General features: G+C 35.1%; 1 protein-coding gene across 2 annotated transcripts in view; it reads right to left on the bottom strand.

Annotated features, from left to right (window-relative positions):
• RTTN (rotatin) overlaps window positions 1-22,752 on the bottom strand; it is a 160,938-nt gene that overhangs the window by 124,408 nt on the left and 13,778 nt on the right. For both annotated transcript variants that reach the window (XM_058557288.1, XM_058557289.1), the window contains exons 9-14: window positions 22,099-22,280; window positions 19,644-19,759; window positions 11,396-11,566; window positions 8,034-8,246; window positions 6,243-6,355; window positions 4,769-4,895 (exon numbers count right to left, since the gene is read on the bottom strand). In XM_058557288.1, the coding sequence (XP_058413271.1) occupies window positions 4,769-4,895; window positions 6,243-6,355; window positions 8,034-8,246; window positions 11,396-11,566; window positions 19,644-19,759; window positions 22,099-22,280 (922 nt within the window). The remainder of the gene's footprint in view (window positions 1-4,768; window positions 4,896-6,242; window positions 6,356-8,033; window positions 8,247-11,395; window positions 11,567-19,643; window positions 19,760-22,098; window positions 22,281-22,752) is intronic.

Here is a 22,752-nt window from a genome sequence, read left to right on the forward strand (position 1 = left end):
TACATACTTTTTATTATATATACTTGTTATCTCTCTCTCCTCCATCTAGAAGGTAAGCACTATGATCATAAGGCTCTTCTCTGTATTTTTTACTACTGTATCCCTGAAGCCCAGCATGCAGTAAGTGTCCAGCAAATATCGTTGAATGAATGCATAAATGCCATATGTAAATAACACAGAAGTGGTAACCAAACAATCGTCCCCAAATAAAAGCTACTTTACCTCTTTCTCATCCCTTCTTCAAAGTGAGTCTTACAATAAAAAGCTGAGCTGCCTATTAATAAAAAGCAATCTGTGCCTCAGTGGCATTGAGGCCATGTAGAGATGCAGCAATGCCTTGGGGATTTTCCAAAAGACACTGCAATAACATCATATGAGAAATATAGCCATTAAAAGTAAAAAGCCTGTACAAAGTCTTATATCTAAACCCAAATTCTATATCCTTACAATACAGGGGGCTGGCCATAAGAAATTTCATCAACTTGAGCTTTTAATTTAAAGATTATTATAACTTCATGAATACAAATATGTATCGAGTTTAAAATACCTCCTTTTACTATACAAATGAGCATCTTTTGTAAGAAAAGAAAAATCACAATTATATTTCACAAGAACAGTGTCAACTAATATAAATTTCCAAATAGCTAACAAGAAAATGAGACATTAAAGGAAAGTTCATATTCTTTTATTTTTTCCTTTCTCTTTATCAACTAATATAATAAGCTGAATTTGATATTTAAATATTGATCAAAAAAACACCCTTCAACTTAAATTTAGATTATTCCAACAAAATGTATACTACTTGGTTATAAAACTTATGCTACAATTTAGAATTTTCACAATCACTAATAGATTCAGCACATTCTTTAAAATAATGAATTCTAGACTGACATATGTATTCCTGCACTTCTAATTCCCTTTTTTCCTAACATTCCACCAATAAGTTAACACCTAGACAATTCATACTTGAAATTCATCATGTAGCAAAATGATCGTATACGTTGACAACTCAGTTTACACCAAATGTTACCTATGAGCAGACTCTTCTATTTTCCGAGAATTATTAAAGATCCACTTCAAGGATCTGAACAGCAAATCTAATTCCACCATTCTGAATTTCTGAATGTAAGAACTATCCCACATATAGGAATCTCAGTTTCTTGACCTCCTCATCACAATGGCACTCACTGCCCTATGTCTCAGGAACACTTCAACTTAGTTTTCACTTCCTTCATCTCTAAACTCATAAACATAGGTTTCTAACCTTCTTGCTCAATACAACTTCACAACATACTACTTCTTTGGCCTCCAGTCTACAACTCTTTCTACTTTCTTCCCTCTAGCCTTTATTTCCTTTGATTCTACAGTCTATCACTTCATCTACTCAGCTCACTTGCACCAAAGGCCTTCCTTCCCATCATCAAGGAAAAACCCCAACTTTCAATGGATCCAAATGTTCATATTCCCCAAAATAAGAAACAGCTAGTCAGAGATAATCATACAAGGGAGATTAGTTTCACTGTTATGATTATGGACACAATCAACTGGGTTCTCAACAAAGCCCAAAAATCCTGCTATTTGATCTTATCAAACATCTACTCATATCAATCATTTCAAACACACTGAACAGCTAATGCCCTTACTCACTTTCAACCTCAACGAAATAGAGTCAACAATAGAAGGAGGTTCCCTCTACTTCCTATTACACCTAAACCCAATTAGCCATCAATGTTCTAGATCCCACCACCTTCAACTTTCAAAGTTACTAGCTGCTTTGGGGGGGGGGGGGTGGTGAGGAAGATTGGCCCTGAGCTAACATCTGTGCCCATCTTCCTCTATTTTGTATATGGGACACCACCACAGCATAGCTTGATGAGCAGTGTGTAGGTCCACACCTGGGATCTGAACCTGCGAACCCCAGGCCGCCAAAGCAGAGCGTGCAACTTAACCACTAGCCACTGGGCCAGCCCCAGCACTAGCTTCTTTTAATTAGCCACTTACATTCCTCTATCTTCAACCTTTCCCTCTCTATTGGTTCTTTTGATGAGTATTTCAACTTACTCAAATGAAAATATATCTTCATAACAAACCCCTCCCAGGCTATGGCACCTATCAACTTTATCAAATCCCTGCAGACAAATCAGAATATAAAGCCACTATCTAGAGGATATGAGATTCCCCAAATAAAAACTAGTCTGCCAAAGATGACCTCACAATCAAAAATCACATCACTGTTGAAATCAACAACATAACAGATTCAATAACCATAATAAATGGAAGAATTCTATATAATAGAATAATCTAAAAAAGATTATAAAATAAGTGGTTTTAAAATTTCAAAGATGCAAAAGAAGAAATTAATGAAAAACTACTATCAAAAAATATGAGTTAAAAAAGCGAAGAGAAAGTCTAGAAATGAAAAATGGAATAACTGAAATTTAAAATGATGAATAAGTTGCAAGCAACCACAATGAGATCAGGATGGTTATTATCAAAAGAAAAACAGAAAATAACAATTGTTGTCAAGCATGCAGAGAAACTGGAATCCTTGTACTGTTGGTGGAAATATAAAATGGTGCAGCCACTACGGAAAACAGTATGGTGGTTCCTCAAAAAATTAAACATAGTCTTACCAAATGATCCAGCAACTCCACTTCCTGATATATACCCAAAAGAATTAAAAGCAGAAACTCAAAAAGATATTTGTATACCCGTGTTCATAGAAGCACTGTTCACAAAAGCCAAAAGATGGAAACAACTCAAATATCCAACTGATGAATGGATAAACAAAATGTGGTACAGACATACAACAGAATATTATTCAGCCTTAAAAAGGAATGTATTCTGATATATACCATATCATGGATGAACTCTGAAGACATTATGCTAAGTGAAATAAACCAGACACAAAAAGACAAATAGTACACGATTGCAATCATTTGAGGTACCCAGAACAGTCAAACTCAGATAGAAAGTAGAATGGTGGTTGCCAGGACCTGGGGTGAGGGGGAATAGGGAGTTACCGTTTAATGGTTACAGAGTTTCAATTTGGGTAGATGAAGAAGTTCTGGAGGTGGATAATGTTGATGGTCGCAGAACAATGTGAACGTACTTTACTGAATTATACACTTAAAAATGGTTAAAATGGCAAATTTAACGTTATGTATACTTTGTCAAAATTTTTAAAAAGTAAATTAGACATAGCTGAGGAAAGAATTAGTGTACTGAATGACAGCACTGAGGAATTCCATCCAATCAAAACAAAAAAAGATACGGAAAATATGAAAGAGGGCTTAAAAGACACAAAGGGTAAAAAAAAGAAGCTCTAACATAGATCTAATGAGAGTTCCACTTGGAAAGAATAGCAAGAATAAGATAATAACAACCGAGAATTATCCAGAAATGGAGGCAGACATGAGTCTTCAGATTGAAGAGTACTAAACAAGATAAACAAAAAAACAAGTGTTTTTTAAAATAAAAAAAACAAAGGCGTATTATAATGAAACTGCAGAACACCAGAGACAAGGAAAAGATCTTAAAAGCAACTAGAGGAAAAAAATACAAAAAATTAATTTATAATTATAAATTATAATTATAAATTATACAATTAATTTAACTTACAGCAGACCTGTCAACAATGATAGAAGCCTAACAAGAACGGAGCAGTATTGGCAAACTGCTAAGGAAAGATACCAGTCAATCCACAATTCTATATCCAGTTAAACTATCATTCAAGCATAAGGTAAAATCGAGACATTTTCAAACACATGAACCATCAGTTACAGACTGTCACTGAATATACTGAAAAACTTATTTCAGTAAAAAGTAGACTGAACCTAAATATTTATCAATAAATAAAAGGAAGTATATTCAAACTAAATAGCAGTTAAGATGAATGAACTAGGCAGATCTCAAATCCTACTTTAAAAAAAAGAACTAGGCAGGAAAAACATATGTACAGTATGAAATTATATACTTTTTTAAATGGACAAAACAATAATATATATGATTTATGAAGACATGCATATATAGTAAAAATATAAAACACACAGACGGGAAGGATAAAACCAACTTAATAAGAGTGGCTATCCTCGTGGAAGAACAAGGAAGAAGAGAAAGGAAAGAAGCTTCAGTTATAACTGTAATACTTTTATTTCTCTGATAAAAGAGGATCAGAAGTAAAAATGGCAAAATGTAAACGTTTCTTATATCTAGATAGTACTTACAAGAGTGTTAAATACAAGAGGACATTTTCAAGAGTACATAGGAAGGAGCACATATTTTTCAATATTGTTCTATGTACAATGTTCTTTTCAATGTTAAAATCATTAATATTCCATGTACTATTCTACACTGAAATATTTTATAATTTAAAAACAGAAAATAAATATTTGTTTCAAAAGAAAAATATTACTAAGAAAATTGACCTGAAACTATAAAATTTAAGCCAGAATAACCTAAAACTTTTCCTGAGCATAGAAATAACTTTTGAATACCTGGTAGAAGTAACCTTTTCTTTATAATTTTTCCATCATTAAATAACACAACATAAATGTAATGCTTAACAAAGAAATTCAATTGCTAAGACTTACTAAGTTAAGAGAACTGAAGAGTTAACAAATTTCTCAGTGTTGACTGATAATTACTGTCTATTTTTTTGGTAGTAGTTCTTGTATCTCACACAAAAGGTCAAGTAATTTAATTTTGGAGCTAAATAAGGGAATCCACTGTTAGTTCTCTCTCAAAAATCAAAAAACAAAAAACCCACCTTAATAATTTCCAGACAGCAGTGGTAAGTTTCAACTTTCACTTGTAGCAATGGGTGAGACAACATACGTAGAAATACCTTCTGACTTTCTCCTTGTAGTAATGGACTAGCCTGTGCAGATTTCCAGCTGGTAAAAAGGTAAAACATCCAAGACATCTAAGGCAAGCAGGTTACTAAATAAGATTGAAAAGCATATGGAAAGAGTTTCTGCCTACTCCAGTTCCTCCAACTGGGATCTTATTTAACTAACCCAATATTAGTAATTACACAAGCGCTTACTCATTTCAAGGTAGAGAATATTCTCTCTTAAAGAGTATAAAAAAACTAAAATGTCCTTAAAAACCTATATTTGGAATGTAAATTGGTACAGCCATTACCGAAAACAGTATGGAGTTTCCTCAAAAAATATCACATGAGCTGGCAATCCCACTTCTGGGTATATATTCAAAGGAAATGAAATCAATATCTCGAAGAAATATCTGTACTCCCATCTTCATTCCAGCATCATTCACAATAGCCAATATACGGAAACAACTTAAGTGTCATCGATGGATAAAGAAAATGTGGTGTATACATACAATGGAATATTATTCAGCCTTAAAATCCTATCATTTGTGACAACATAGATGAAGCTTGAGGACATTATGCTAAGCGGCATAAGCCATGCATAGAAAGACAAATACTGCATGATCTCACTTACATGTGGAATCTAAAAAAGTCAAACTCATAGAAGCAGAGAGTGGAATGGTGGGTGCCAGGGGTTGGGGAGGAGAGGAAATGCAGAGATGTTGGTCAAAGGATACAATTTCAGTTATGCAGAATGAATCAGTTCTGGAGATCTAAGCTTGGTGACTATATTAACAATACTGTATTGTATACCTGATATTTGTTAAGAGAATAGATCTTAAATGTTCGCACCACAAAAAAAAAGTGAGCTGAAAAATAAATAAATAAATAAATAATAAAAACACATACTTAATTGATATTTATCTCCACGGAATTTACTCTTTCCAAAAGCAATGAAAATACTAAGTTCTAAATAGGAATCTGCGCTGATGTCCCCAAAATAAATTAGCCAATGCATGGTGCTTTCCAAAAATCCATACAAGAAAAAGAAAGGAAGTAATGAAACTTACACTAAAAAAATCCTCAATTTAATTTATTAATTAAAACTTTAAAGATAAATAAATAAATACGCTTGACTACTTGGGTTGGATGGACACCAAAAAATGTATAAATATCCAAGTATAACTCATTTTGATGATAGGCATGACATTTTTAATGTTTACTCTTGAATAAAACAGTTAACTGTCCTAATGCAGCTGTATGTGTACAGTTTAAAGGTCAACCACATATAAAAGCAATTTAAACTAAAAAAGAACAAGACTTAAGACCTGTTTCGATTTCACTGCTCCTAAGTTTAAAAACACACAATATATTAAGATAATAATCATATTAAGAAAGAAAATATTACATTTCTGAACAAATGCAGATGATTTCCTTTATTAGGGGGAAATGCTGATGAAAGGAAAAGCTACGCAAGGCTTGGTCTGCCAGCTCCACTAATTCTAAGAGATTCTTCTCTCCCTAAAAAAGAAGCAGAATGGGACAGTAAATGTCAAGTTCATGTACAATAAAATTCTCAACAACTAACTAAGTAGCTTCAAGAAATTAGATCATTCAGAGAACCTGAGATTGTTCACATTTGCTTACGTCCACTTTCCCAACAAGCAAACTAAAAATGTCAGCCTAGGAAGAAAAATGTAGGAAAAATCCCTGACTAATTGCTACGTGGGACTTTCTACTATTTACCCCTGAGTAGCTTAAAGTTACAATCAAGTGGTCTGGTTCTTTGACAACTTGTTTGTGGCCCTATCTCCCTACCAACTGTAACTCAAGGCAGGGCTCATGTATTTTATGATCCACCTCCTCCTTCTAACATCCTGACCGTTCTAAGTACAGAGAGGACAATCAATACACATGTGGTTAACGGACCATGCAGAATGCCACAGAAATAATTCAACTTAAAGACAATTCGAAGTTCTATCATGGAGGAAACAAGAAGCCAGTGGCATCAAGAGGCGGCAAAAAGTAAGGCCGACCCGGTGGCATAGTGGTTAACTTCACATGCTCCACTTCAGTGGCCCAGGGTTCATGGGTTCGGATCCCAGGTGTGAATCTACACACCGCTCATCAAGCCATGCTGCAGCGGTGTCCCACATAACAAAATAGAGGAAGACTGGCACAGATGTTAGCTCAGGGACAATCTTTCTGACCAAAAAAAAATGATGTGGCAAAAGGAAAACAAAAAAACTATAGTTGATAAACAAAGGAAAATTCAAAATATGAGGTTCAGATAGACTCCACTGAAGGGGCTAAAAGGAATAAGAATTTTATCCCTAATTTTTCAAGACCTTCAGGACCCATTTTGGTATTTTCAGACAGTAAACAAGTATTGTAGTCACTGTCTATTTTAAGACTCGTTAACCCTTTCGTTAATAACATACTAAATAATATCCTAATAGTATCTCTAAAAGGAATAAATAACAATACAAATCATTGCTACGACATTGTACCTAAAGTCACCCTAATATCTTACAATCTAGTGCATGACTCAATTTAATAAAAAATCAGGCTCTTTGTGTGAGTAAATACATGTCTTCAAAATACTAAAGGAAATGGGCCGGCCCCATGGCTTAGTGGTTAAGTGCGCGTGCTCTGCTGCTGGAGGCCCGGGGTTCGGATCCCGGGCGCACACCGATGCACCGCTTATCCGGCCATGCTGAGGCCGCGTCCCACATACAGCAACTAGAAGGATATGCAACTATGACATACAACTATCTACTGGGGCTTTGGGGAAAAATAAATAAATAAAATTATAAAAAAAAAAAAAAAATACTAAAGGAAAAATGTGTCTACGAATAAGCACTAAAATGGCCCTTATATTTCTGTTTATGTCAATCATCACTTTGCTTCTACATAGTAAGCCACTTCGAAGAGGAACTCACTACTAAATATGAAGACACTGATAATAATCAGTTTTTAAAACCATTGGTCTCATGAAATATACACCATTCATTAATCTAAAGTTTTCATTTTACTTTTACACATATCCTTACTTTAATCTGATAATTGACCCACTCAGTAACAATGTACCCCACCTCTAACAACTCAATTGCTATATGTTCAACTTGAAAACTATAGGTTAAATTTTCTAAATATCTTATAAAAGAAGTTTAGAAGAGATAACAACAAAACTTTTTACCTCCTTCTCAACGTCAGACAGAAAGTTACAGGCACATTCAATTGAATAAACGGCCTCTGCAGTTCGTTTATAAATACTGTAGTTTTCAGAATTCAGCTGTTCCAAATAGGCCACAACAGCTTCATGAATATTCGGATATTCCAAAGAAATAGGCATGTCCAAAGAAACTAGAAATAATGCTGCTGACATAGGCTCTGGTAAAAAGTGGCTGGCCTTGATAAATAAAAAAAAAAAAATTTTAATTTTTTTCAAAAAACCATTTTTTAGATAACCATGGTAGACTATAATCTTACTGCAGTTTAACTTTCTTTTTTAGTAATTCTCTATCACAAAGTCTATGCCTTTCCAAAGAAAATTCTATTCCCCAACACATCATCTATCTCTATGCCTTTGTTCGGTATAATTTCTCTGCCCAGAATATCTCAAGTCCAATTTCAACTCTTTCCCAAAGCCTGGGATACAGGATGCTTCCTTCTCCCCCACACCAACACCTAGAATTACTCTGCCCTTAGGCCCTGCACCTTGTTTATACCTCTGCCACTGAACTTAAGGCACAAGGCCCTTTTCTTGAAGTATTCTGTGCGTGTGTACACAAATCTCTAGAATAATCTCCTGAAGACAAGAACACTCCCCCACCACAGCTGAACACACAACCCAGGGCTTATTAACAACATACTGAATTGAATAACACTAAATCAAGTATAGCTATAAATTGATTTGAACAGAAACTGATTTTTTCTTTGGTTTTGTTGTGTTTTAGAGGGGAAAGGGAAAATTCAACATAATATTTAAAACAGTTCTAGAACACTCACAGAAAACTGACCCTTAATCAGTATAAAATCAACAGGCACAAATGAAATATTACACTTGATATAAATTTAAATCAATTGATTTAAAACTGAAAGAACTGTTTGGGCTTTTTTTTTTAATGATTCTAGCTTCATGATAGAATTCTATGCATCAATTAAGAAAATGAAAAGGATTAAAAATTCAACATTCAGAGAAAATCATTTGGCAGAGCTCACTAGTATGGCCGAAATGCTGTGTCTACTAAAGTAGGTTTGGTCGTGATTTATTTCATGGATTTTTTAAGTATAATAATTAACTGCCTGAAAGTCCAAGATGAAGAGCTGAATCAGCTAAACAATGCTTTTAAATCAAATAAAGTTGCCAAATGAATATCAGAAACCACAGGAATCAAATTTTTAGGTTACTAAGCATGAAAAAAACCCAGAGTATTAAGACAGCAGCTATTAGAAAGTCAAGAGAAATTTCATTATTCTGTGAAGAACTCTCCTAGTGGGAAAAAGAGAGAGAGAGAAACTAAATGACTGGATCACCTATTATTCGCTTGCCCAGCAAATACTTGGGCCCTCCTGTATGCCAGGCACCATTCCAGATCCTGGGAACAATAGGAAGTAAAACACAACCTCTGCCCGCATGAAGCGATCGTTCCAGTGGAGAAGGCAGAGAGTAAACCAATACACTTTTTAAGATGTCAGGTGGGGCTAGGAGAGCCTCGGAGTGCCAAAATTTAAAAAACGGGATGGGAAAGATGGAGAGGAATACAGAAGTGACGGGGAGATGGGGCAGGGGAAGGCCTCTCTGACCTCGAGGAGTCAGCAGCCATGTGGATATCTAAAGGAAAAGCATTTGTAGAAGAAGGAACAGCAAGAACAAAGGCTCAGAAATACAGTATATTTGGCAGCAAGGAGGCCAGTGGAGCCAGCACTGAAGAATGGAGTCGGGGGCAGTGGCGGCCAGACCTAAGGCTTTGGGTCATCTTAGGACTAGTGCAAGGGTGGAAGCTAAGAGACCAATGAGGAGGTCACCGCCATAATCTAGACAAGACAGGAAGGTGGCCTGAACTCAGGTAATAGCAGCGGAAACGGTGAGAAGCGTTCAGATTCTGGACAGACGTTCAAGGGAGAAATGACGGATTTTGCTCAGGGATTGGATGTGAGCGTGTGTGAAAGACAGGAACCAAGGACGACTCTGAGGTTTTTGCTTTATCAACTATCAACTAGAAGAGTGAAGGTGCCATTTACCAAGACAGGGAAGACTGGAGGAAGAACACACTGGTGAGGGGCAGTAAAGAATTAGGTTTGGGACATGTTAAGTCGGAGATCCAGACTGTCAAGTGAAAATGTCAAACAGGATGCTGGATATATACGAATTTGGGGTTCAGGTGACACATGTGGTTTGGAAATCTAAATTTTCAGTTATATAATATTATTATGTAAAGTGAGACACCCATATTTTAAATGCAATCCCAGTCTTATATAACTAGAATTCTTCAATTTATAATGTTTATGCCTTGGAAAATTATCACTCTTCAAAACAGAAAATTTCCTCAGAAACATAACGACTAATGAACAAAAGTTAAAAATTAAAATTAACAGATGTTAATTTGATGTTATTTTCCCTAAAGCAAAATACTATATTTAAAATTTAATGTTTTATTCTTGTTTTCCCAGATGACCTGATAATACACTGCATATTTAAGTGTTATTAAAAAATGGATTTTAGGCTCTATGCTCTGCAGAATGCTAGGGAACCAAAGGGCAAATGGCTATGACACAGGGCCACACAGGCACAGGACAGAGTGGTTCAGTTTAGCAATCTCTCCAGTACCCTCACTTAGGCAAGCCACAGCTTTCTTTTCCCAATAAGTACATTACAAAACACTTGTGCAGGAGTCATTTGAGATACTTTTACCACCAACACTCACATTCAGAAATACAACCTCCACTTAAAAATACAGTTAGTAAGATGATTTAAAAGAAATATGTATACCTATTAAAATCACCTTTAACACACGTATAATGGAAGAGTATTTTGCAATAAAAATTAAACAACTGCTACAAGCAACAGTGATGAATCTCAAAAAATCCTGAACAAGTACAAACTTTATAATTCCATTCACATAATGTTCAAAAACAGACAAATTCAACTATGGTGACAGAAGTCAGAAAAGCCCTTGGCTTGGGGGAGGAAGGAGAGGTAATGGACGGGAAAGGGGCTTTGAAATGCTGCAATATTCCATTCCATATTCCGGAGGGTGGTCATTCTTTAAACACAGATATATTCACTTAGTGAAAATTCACTGAACTATGTACTTTTCTAAACATATGTTACACCACAATTTTAAAAAGTTACCTAAAAAAAAAACCTTTACAGAATTAATGTGTTTTTTTCTATCAAATGATTTGCCAAAATCGCTCAAAAATGTTAGCCATTTCTTAACATCTACATTTCCAATATAATCTTTGTACACTGTGAAATGATCAGAAGGAATTTACAACAGAGCACTTACCTGTAATATCCAGTGGACTACAAGTAAGCAACGTTACCCGCCTTACCTTCTCAACAGGGAGAAGCATTTGCAGCAGCCGAACTGCAAACAGTGAAATGCTGACAAAGGCCATCCTGTGGTGCACCAGTGCCACCTCTGGTTGCTCCAAACTGACACTGCTTTTATGGTAACACATGGTGTCTCCAAGGGACCCCAACACCACGAGCAGTTTCTCTTTCTGCAAACATTTAAACACAAAACAGAAGAAAACAACCAATTTTAGGGGCCAGTAAGCAAATGTCATGGAGAATAATTTAAAATATTATCATTAAATAACAAAAACAAACGAAAACAAAAATTTATTCCTCTCTATAAGAATAACCAATACCTACGAAGAATTCTAAAAAGTACAAAAGAATGATAACTATACCTAAATTTCAACAATAATTTTTAAGTATAGTATGATGAATTCTAACTAATAAAAATAACAAAACATAAAAGCCTAATGCACCATAAATTCCTCCTCATTTCTAGTGGTTAATTGTTCCCACTACTAACATTTGCATGTAAATCTCTCATCAAATATTTATCAGGCTTACTGTATGCTTAACACAGCGGCAGGTACAATGGGAAAAAAATGCATCTGTACAAGAGACATGATCCCTGCCCTCAAATTGATCCCAAAGTTACTAAAGAAATAAAACAGGGAGTGTCAAATAATTAAAAAATAATTGAATATCAAATTGCATCAACTCTCTCTTCAGGTAATAAGATCATTTCAAGGGAAAATGTTCTACCATCATAAATTTCTAGATAATTTACTACTTAAATGGAAGTTATATCTTTTAAATTGAAAGGAACACATAAAATACGAAGAGAAAGCTAAAACGTAGTAGACTAACTTGCAAATCATACACTATAGACCAAAATACACCCTCAGTTGCTGACGTGCCCGTAAACTGGCTAGTGAAAGGATAGCACAAGTCAGACAGCAGAACAGAAAGAGCACCGGGGTTCTCACTCTCACCTTCCCACTGACAACACAGCCAAATAAAGATGGGAAAGAACCTGTAAACTAAGGACGGAAACCTAATGTTACGTCAGAAATTTTTTTATTCAAGGACGAAAATACAGGAAGCAAAACTAAAAGGTATCAAGCCTATAAAAATTACAAAAAGGATCAAGGCCACAATGAGATACCGCTTCGCACTCATTAGAATGGTTATTATCAAAAATAAAAGAAAATAACAAGTGGTGGTGAGGATGTGGAGAAACTGGAACCTTTGTGCACTGCTGGTGGGAACATAAAATGGTGCAGTCACCGTGGAAACAGTATGGCAGCTCCTCAAAAAATTAAACAGAATTACCATATGATCCAAGTTTCACTTCTGGGTATATACCCAAAAAAATTGAAAGCAGGGACTCCAACACATATTTGCACATCAACGTTCACAACAACATTATCACAACAGCCAAAAGATGGAAGCTTGTCTATCAACAGACAAATGGATAAATAAAATGTGGTTGGCAGTATATAAATACAATGAAATATTATTTGGCCTTAAAAATGAAATTCTGATACATGCTACAACATGAATGAGCCTTGAAAACATGCTAAGTAAAATAAGTTAGATACAAAAAGACAAATATTGTATGATTCCTCTTATACGTGGTACCCTAGAATAGTTAAATTCATAAAGAAAGCAGAACAGTAGCAACCAGGGGCTGGGGCAGAGGGGGACTGGGGAGTGAGCATTTATGTTACATATATTTTACTATAATAAAAAAATATTACATACAGGAGTAAACTTTTTTTTTGTTACTTACATGGATCATTTGATATTTAAGTTTTAAAATAAACACCTATAAAATTAAAACTGTGACACTTACTTTCCAAATCATTGCACAAGTAAAAGGAAGACAAAATAACCTATATAGCAAAAAAAAAAAAGGAAACAAAAGAGATAGCAAGAACTCTTGAGAAGACCAAGCACAACAAAGTTCCACTTTCCCTATGAATGAAATATTTCACATTGAAGTAAAAAACAAAAATCAGTAATTTACACATATAAGAAGGACATCTTTATACAGAAAAGGTTAAAAATTAAATGTGTAGTGAAATATGAACAAAAAAAATCTATGAATAATGAATAACCCAGGGCAAAAAAAAAATTTGAATAAAGGGAGTAATTTTCTACTGATAAAATGCATAATTAAGAGTCAAGACCCAATAGAAATGAGTCTTCGTGATCTGAATAACATGCAATATCAAGCAAAACCTGTTACTAAAATGAAGATAGATTTACAGGTTTAACCGTCTTTTTGAACTTAATAAAATAAATAGATAAAACAGAACATTTCAAAGAATACAACTCCTCAAGTTTCCATGGAACACTGACAAAAACTAACCGTTTTCTTAACCAAAGAAAACTTTAATATACATTTAGTGTATATTCTCAGATCCCAAGGAAATAAAACCAAAAATTAATAAAAATTTAACCCAAAGGCAACCCTTACAAAATTAAAACAGAAAAACTTAATAGCCGTTATATTAATAACTAGTAGTCTAGAGAAGACAAATTAGAAACACAGTGACGGTCATTATATTGACAGGTAATTCTTTCATACAGTACTTCTCCATTAAAATAACATTTTTATATACCTACAAACAACATATCTGCTATTCAAGAGTAAGTTTAACAATGTAAAATTCAAATCAATGAAAATATTTAAGATCTCAGTATTGTAGGGCTTTTTCTAACAGTCTATTTACTTGCAAAATTGTTTCCAATAACCTTGCTAATTCTAATGATGAATTGAGTCCTTCTCAAAATAGTATAAAAAGGAAGTACTCTAAGAATCAGTCTTGTACTTTTCACTATGTCCAGCATTTCTTCTAAGCAAGTTTTTTTTTTTAATGCTTTAAGAAAAGGATTGAAAAACAATTGTAACGGGTCCACAATTTTAATTCATTGGGCTAAAAATGTTTAAACGGCTGTGAAGCAGTTGATGGGGTAACAAAGGCCAGCTTCAGAGGATATTCATTGCTTTTACAAAGAACGTGTAGAATTAAAATATCAGACTAGCAAACCATTCTAAATATTCCCAATAAAACAGAATTTATCGTGCAAACTATTTCTCCACTATCTGCTCACTATAAAACAGGCTGTGGATTCTGTAAAGCATCTGAAATAAGCGACTGGCTCGGCTCTCCCCCATATGCTTCCAGCCTCACAACCCCACCCCCTCCCCACTGCAGCCAATCACCCCTCCACGTGCGTGCAACTCTCACCAGGCACTTCTCTGTGCAGGAGCAAGCTGACCCTGCGTCAGACGATGGCCAAACTACTCAGCTCCGTGCAGTGAAGAGCCCTCTCTGAGCAGAGCCTTACTGAACCCATCAGCATCTCCCCCAGCATTTCCACCTCTCATTTCAGGCGCTAGTTGCTTTTGTTCCCCCACTAGCCCTACCCTTCACTGCCATTCAGCGCTATCCCTTCCTCCTTGTCATTCTCTTCCCTGGGCCAGATAAAAAACCCTACCTTTATTTGCTTAGCCAAATCACAGCATAATTTAAGACTCAATTCAGTCATGATTTACAAAAAGCCCTTCCTGAGATCCTAGGTTGGGAGTTTTTTCAAAGCACCCTTGGCAATAAAACATGATTAAAAATACAGAATCCTAAGTGACCTAGAAAAAGAAACTGTGCCCCCATTTCCTCATCTGTAAAATGGGTTATCTACCTTATAGGGTCATGAGGATTAAATGAGCTCACAAACACAGAGTGCTTAAATAGTGTGTATCGTAGAGTAAGGGCTATATTTAAACCGCTTCCCTCTGTTTTACTAGTGTCATAATAAAAGCATCTATCGCCCACAAGAGTGAAAAACTGCCACTTATTCATTTTGTACCCCCAGTGCCTACGATATAACAGGCAATCAAGAAATGTTTGGTGAACTAAAATAACTGTCTCTGGACTAGCGGCAGTAACAGGGAAGACATATGCTAACTAGAGATCCCACTCACCCAATTATAAATTCACAATCTGGTTCAATAACCCTGATTGAGCCCTTACTGCATACAAAGCCCTTCTCTCCAGGTACCCTCACGATCCTCTCAGCCCCACTTGAACTCCAACTAGCAAGTCTTCCAACAGGCCTGGATATCTAAATTACCAGCTCACAGCAGGTCAAACAGGAATTTAGAAGCAATGAGTCATAAAGGAGGAGAAAAGACTGCTCTTCGAGACACTGCAATGACAGGAAAGACAGAGAGAAGAAACACAAAAAATGAAGAGAAGAGAGTTCCAGGAGTCGGGGGTTACCCAGCATGAGGGGAAGATCCTTATTTCTTGAACCTAACTTACCCTGTGAATTAGGAAACAATAGACTTGACTTCATAGAGAAGCCAAGAAGGGATAACATACTTTTCAGGTCAACCTAACTTTTACAAGTGCTTATCAATAAATTTTCTATTTTAACAAAAGATTATAATTTCAGTGAAAACACATTTTTTTCTTTTATTTACTTCAAGTGAAATAAAAATATTCCATTTTAGGGAGGAAAATTTCTTTGACCATGCTTGCCCAAACTGAGTTATGGTGTTCCAGATATGACTGCTATTAGCACAATTTGGAAAGATTTGGAGATTTGATTATACATTCTGAGGTATTTAATTTCTGAATTGGTACCAGTACAGTTATTATTTTGTTCCTTTAATGACTCAACAAAAATACTGCTTCTATCTTTCTTTTAAAACTTCACAAAAGTAGGGACATTAAGAAATTCTACTTAATTGTTTGCTTCTATTAATGTATAGCCAAAGGAATGAGATTTTTCCTAGGAGGTATTTATTCTTTTAAACAAGTAAATCAAACGTAACTTCAAGCAGTACTGTTTTATTTAACATTTCTAACATACCATTTGGCACTTGTACAACAGATTTAACCTTTAAAGTAAAAATAATTCATTGAATCATAAAGATCGGCAGCCAAAAGTTAAAAGTGAACGACTAACTTTTACAGATAGATGTTCTGGCCAAGAAAATTTAAGTTAATTTAAGAAGCAACTGATAAAACATTCTTCACACTTTTAAGGAAAAACTCACTTGTTGAAAACCTTCAATATGTGAAAATCTTCTAAAAGTACTACAAAATAGTGGGATAACCTTAAGGACTAAAGAAAAACTAAGATTAAAAACTATTATCCCTATTTTATAGATAAAGAAATTGAAGGATCTGAAACAATATATTATACCTATAGTAAAATATTTAATTTGTTTCTCTTTTCAAGAGATTTGTGTTATTAAAAAGGAAGTTTGGGTTTTCACACACAGGTATTGGTATTAAGTAAACATCAGTATTCTATTTATTTTTTCTGTTCTAATCTCTATTCACAACAATTTCAGGCAGGCTATAACAAAGTTTAATAAAACACGGACAGACCAAGGTCAAAATAACATAACGAGGAAAAAAAAATTGGTCACTATGAGAGTGGATATATATTTTTATGACCAATTAATTTTGTTCCCACTTCTCTGACAAGGCAAGCAAAAGAAAAAAAAAAAAAAGAAAAGACATAAGTTACAAATTTACATAAACAGAAAAGATAGAACACCAGTTCTTTAAGGAAAGCAAGCTTATCAGATGATAATTTCAAATAAAAGATATAAAATGACAAATGATTTATGATATACTGAAATGTAAAAAGGGATATAGCTTCCACTTACATGGAGATATAGCCTAGTAGTTCACAGATCTCTTAAACATTACATCATAATATAACATTCCTGAGGCTCCTGTACGTGTGTTGATTACTGATGCAAAATATTACTTATCAAAACACTTCTTCCAAAAAAGGAAAATATAATGCCATATTTCCAAAATCATCTTTCCTACTCAAATACAAATAACAAAGTACAAGGCATCCAGCAATAAAATGAACTACTGATACAGGCAACAACATGGCTATAACTCAATCTAATCATACCGAAAGAGAGAAATGAGATAAAAAACCATAATAACAATGAGTTCATTCATATAAAATTCTAGAAAATGCAAACTAATATATGTCATAGGTGTATCCATATGCTAAAATGTATCAAAAACTTTTAAAAGACATGTGCAGCTTATTATATGTCAATTATACTTCAATAAAGCTGTTAAATACCCACACATACATTCCCACATACATATATATGAATAAACAACAAGAAATGTGCAAAATCTATGAGGAAAATACTCCTGAAAGACAAAAGTGTAGAATTCAAGAAATGGAAAGATACAGCACATTTTTCCCAAGGTGTGGAAAGTATCTTTCTAGCTATGATTCAAAATCTAGAACGAATTTTTAAAATAGAAACTGACACACCCAGCTACATAAAAATAAATAAATGAATAAATGCTTTTGCATGGCCAAAAATATCATCAAGAGAGTCAAAAAAAAAAAAAACCACAACTTAACTGGGGGAAAGAATTGCAACTTATGTCAGAAGGCCAATGTCCTTAAAATATAAAGAGCTCTTAGAAATCAAGAAAAAGAACAAAAGACCAATGACCCAAGAGAAAAACGGATAAAGTCCTGGACAGTTTACAGAAAAAGAAATGAAAATGTCCTTTAAAGTTGCAAAAAGATATTCAGCTTTACTCAGAGAGAAGTGCAAATTAATACTAAACTGACATACCATATCTCATTTATCAGAATGGCAAAAATCTGAGGTTTGACTATAAACCCTACTGCTAAGTCTATACGAGAAAACACATTCTAATAAACTGCTGGTGAGGGAATGAAATGGTATAGCTATATAGGAGAATGTGACAATATCTACAATTAAAAACACATTTACATTTTGATATAGCAATCCCACTTAAAGAAACCTGCCCTGGAGACACATTTGTATAAGTATGAAATGACATATGCACATTATTCATTTCACATAATTTATATTAGCTATTCTGTCCATCAATAGGAGACTGGGTGAATAAACACATAATAAAGCACTTGTAGCCTATAAAAAAGAATGATGATCTCCATGTATGGACATGGAATAATCTCCATACCTATTATTCCAGGCATACAGGATGTATTTCTAAGTTGTAAAAACAAGGTGTAAAACTGTATATGACACACCACCTCTTATGTAAGATGTGGAGGGCAAATAAGAATCTACATACTTATTTGCTTTCCTTTGCAAAAACTAAAATAAAAATGGAAAAAATAAAGCAGAGAACAGGATGGCAAGGAGACATCTCCAAGTTACATTTTTATGAAGAGAAAACAATTCCCAAAAGTGAAAACAAAGTGAAACAAATCTAACTGTAAATTGAATTGGTAAGAGAAAAGAATTCTTTCAAGTGACTTCAAGACACAGTATATTGATTTAGTCTAAGTCAAAAAAGAACTGCAGGGAAATCTTGAACTTTATTAGTTATTGACCATAATGATAATACTACTACTATTCTGAAATTACTTAATATATGCTGAAGGTAGCCGGCCCTGGAGGTCTAGTGGTTAAGACTCAGCACTCTCACGGCTGCAGCCCGGCTTCTTTCCTGGTCAGGGAACCAAATCACCGTCTGTCAGTTGTCAGACTGTGGCGGCTGCGTGTTGCTGTGATGCTGAAAGCTCTGTCACTGGTATTTCAAATACCAGCAGGCTCACCCATGGTGGAGAGGTATCAGCAGAGCTTCCAGCCTAGAGAGATTAGGAAGAAGGACCTGGGCACAAACTTCCAAAACACTGGTCATGAAAACCCTATGAACAGCAAGGAGCATTGTCTGATACAGAGCTGGAAGGTGACAGGATGGCGCAGAAAGACGGGGCAGGATTCCACTCTGCTGTCCACAGGGTCGCCAGGAGTCGGAATTGACTCAATGGCACTAACAACAATGCTGAAGATTAAAACTAATAAGCAATTATGTTGATATTGCTAAGAACACTTTCTATGAGCAACAGTACAAGTACGAGCAAAGAAATACAAGTTCAAAATCAAAGAAATAGCAATATGAACTCATAATTTTTTATAAATACACATTTCCTACTTCTATTACTGAAAGGAAAGAATGATATCACGGTAACTATAAGCAGCTCTAATGGCCTGTTTTTTCTCTCAATATACATTCCCCCATTAAAAGTAACCAGAATCTCTGGAGAAATGGCCTGCTCCCGACTATGTACAAAATAAGCCTGGGACATATCATGTCTAAAAGAACGAAAACTTCCAAAGACTACTGAGATAATGAACCCAGCTTAAAAGGACCAAAATAAAGTAAAATACTAATATATTACCCATATCCCAAGGAAAACATTGATTCTCACCATATCTATAGCAAAAAGGCTGCTGTCATCCCAGATATCTGCTGAAATTGCTTCACCAATGAGTATCATATCCTCTGCAAGCAATTCCAGAACTCTTATTACCATGTGTCTACTACCTAGGAGAGAAAGAAGGAAAAAAGTTCACTTTCAAATAAATAGCTGAATATCAAACTACTTGATCCTCTAGTTAGTTTGCCCCCAACTCCCTAGTTTCTCTTTTTATTTTTTTTTTGATGTTTTTAGAATTGTTGAAGGAGATGAATAAGGAAGTCACAATCCACAACCACCATTAAAGACTTCTGCTCTGATCACAATACTGTTTAACTACAACAAATCAAAAGTGCTCATAAGTGGGAAAGACACTCAAGAAGAGAACAGCAATAATCTAACTTAAGTACTGTGTGCTAGATGAAAATAATTTTCAAATTCAGAGTTATCCATGTTACACGTAAGACATGACAAAGCACCAGATAAGTTTAGAAAATGCACTCTAATAATTTCCTTCTTAGTACTAGAAGGCTTTAAGCCTCATCATAAATTAGTATTTTCCCACATAGGAATTGCCTGGGAAGCTAAGCTTGGACTAGAATAACTAAAGGAATAAATGTCCATGCTGGCATTTGCTGAAGAAAACTTTGAAGAATTCCATCTGAAATAGGTTCTCAAGCCTACAGTCATCTTAAATCTAAAAAAATTCCAAAGAAACTGTGCTGTCAGAATTACACCCACCAAAGCAATCTCCTATCTCTACAGAGACAGAATCACAAAGGAATTCCACTACCCATAATTCTAAGTGAGATTAACATTCAATCAAGACTCTCCTGTCCCACAAACCAAGGGCAGTTCCTAATGAATAAAAGTAAAACAAACTACCAGTTCATAAGTGTCTAGATTAATTGTTTCATTAGAACAGCTGGAGCAAGTTCTCTCAGAAATCTCTTATGATACTGAACAATTACAAATTATGCAATAATTTACCACAAAAGGGCAAGAGAACATTTAGAAAATTTTATGTACCAAGATACAGCTTTATAATTATCAATCTGACTTTTTATAGCAAATTAAGAAAAGGTTAAATGCAAAATCATTAAACCTAAAACTGTTCTTCTCAGTATACCATGCAGACAAACATAAATACATTACGATGCCAAAGGTCAGATCTTCCCTCATTTCACATTACTAGTTCATGAATTAATATGTACTCCTAACGCCTGCAAGCAGAGTTATTCAGTCAAGGAGAAGTTAGGGCACACAGTTTTCCTCAGGATAAAAAAATTTTTAATGCTTCCCAAACGTATACCTACCTCCTGCTTTCCTCCTCAGCACTTCCAAGCAGGCAAAAAATAGCCACAGGACTTAAAGAATCATTAGTTTGGGATATATTTTTTACTCATACAATATAAACCAAAAAATGTAAAACTCATGTATCTTGTATTTATATCTTAACAAGTTTATCAACTACTGAAGATGTATAGATTTAGAGAATAAAAATCATTATTGTTTCCAAATCTTTCTTTACATCGGAAAATGCTAAGTGCTTAAGAGCATGGACATTGGCTTTGGAAGAACCTTGCTTCAAGTCTCTGTTCTTCACTGTTTGACTTTGGATAAGCTTCTAAACCACTCTAAACCTCAGTTTCCTCATTTGTAAAATGAGGATAAAAGCAGTAGCTACCACTGACGGAAGGATAAGATGGGATGGTGCGCGGAGTGCATGAAATGATGCACACAAACCCCAGGAGGACAGCCGAGCACAGCAGGAGCTCAACGCATGGTAACTGCTGTTTGATTACTACACGGGTGGACATCAGTCATATTGTTACGGTCCTTATCACTCTTCACTAAAATGACAACTACATTCCAGTGTATATTTCAGTATATCTTTGCAAACTTACCTAGCACATTTGAAAGAAAATGTAACTCAAGAATGTTTGAGTTGTTTTTCGGTTTTTTTATTTAAGAAAAAGAAATTCCCGCAAAGGTAAGAATCCAGTTTGGGGTTTGTTTTTGTTTTTAACGTTTCACAGCTTAAGTAAGAACTGAGTGGGAGAATGAAACTGAGAGCAATTCAGAAAGTTTCTACAGCGCAAGAGCCAAAGAATTCTTTATTGTGATCCGTCGTGCTGCTCCACCTGCTCTCACTTCTCCAGTTGCACTGGTTTCCCAGTGCTCACATGTAAAGTAGCCATTTTAGAAGTGCAAGCCTGTGCAATAAAAAGCCATAAATGAAAGAGGATACTCCATCTGAACAGTGCTCCATGGTATCCATGTTTAATTAAGAGATAATAAAGATCTTATTAAGTTCTTAGGAATTTGTACCCCAAAAGATAAGTAAATACAGATTCTAAAGGTCCTAAGCAGATAGAAGGTGAAAACAAGAAAAATAAGAGTCCTAGAAAACAGACAAAACAAGCACAATTATATAAAAAGAACTATGACTTCAAAAACAACTAACCTGTTCTTAAGAGAGGAACTGCTGATTCCAGAACGGAGACACAGAACTGGGGGAGACTGAGCTGCTGGAACTGCAGCTCCACGGCGTCTTCAGCTGGCAGCTCGGGCAGATCCACGTGCGCTGTCCCCAAAGGTGAATGCACAGACATCCTGGAGTTCACGTGAGCATGACTGCTACTTCCACTGAAAAACAGACAGATGGGAATCCCTGAATATGGAAACAGCTCACAAACAGATTTACTGCATAGCTGCTGCCTAACACATGAGAAACCTCACGGACACAATTGTACTGCTTCATGCAACAATTCTGGTCAGATTTGTAGAAACCTCGACAAATTTATGAGATTAAATTCCATAAAGATGGCTCAAAATTGTAAATGAAACCAAAAACGCATTTATATTTTGCTTTTCAAATTGATGTTCTCGAAATCTGTCAACATTCCTATAGTAGCAATCAACTTGAGCACTGATAACCTTCATTTCTAAAGGAAAGCAAGCAGATTCAGAGCAAAGTTCTATAATCAACTGATAAAGGCAAAACTAAATAGCTCATATAGTTTCCTAGGTTTTTGTGATTTTCACCAAATGTTCTAAGTAAGCCAACGATAGCAAGTAAAGAATGCCAGAAAAACATGATGAGAAATGGATTACTTTA

This window comes from Diceros bicornis, chromosome 16, assembly GCF_020826845.1.
Source record: "Diceros bicornis minor isolate mBicDic1 chromosome 16, mDicBic1.mat.cur, whole genome shotgun sequence".
Taxonomy (NCBI): domain Eukaryota; kingdom Metazoa; phylum Chordata; class Mammalia; order Perissodactyla; family Rhinocerotidae; genus Diceros; species Diceros bicornis.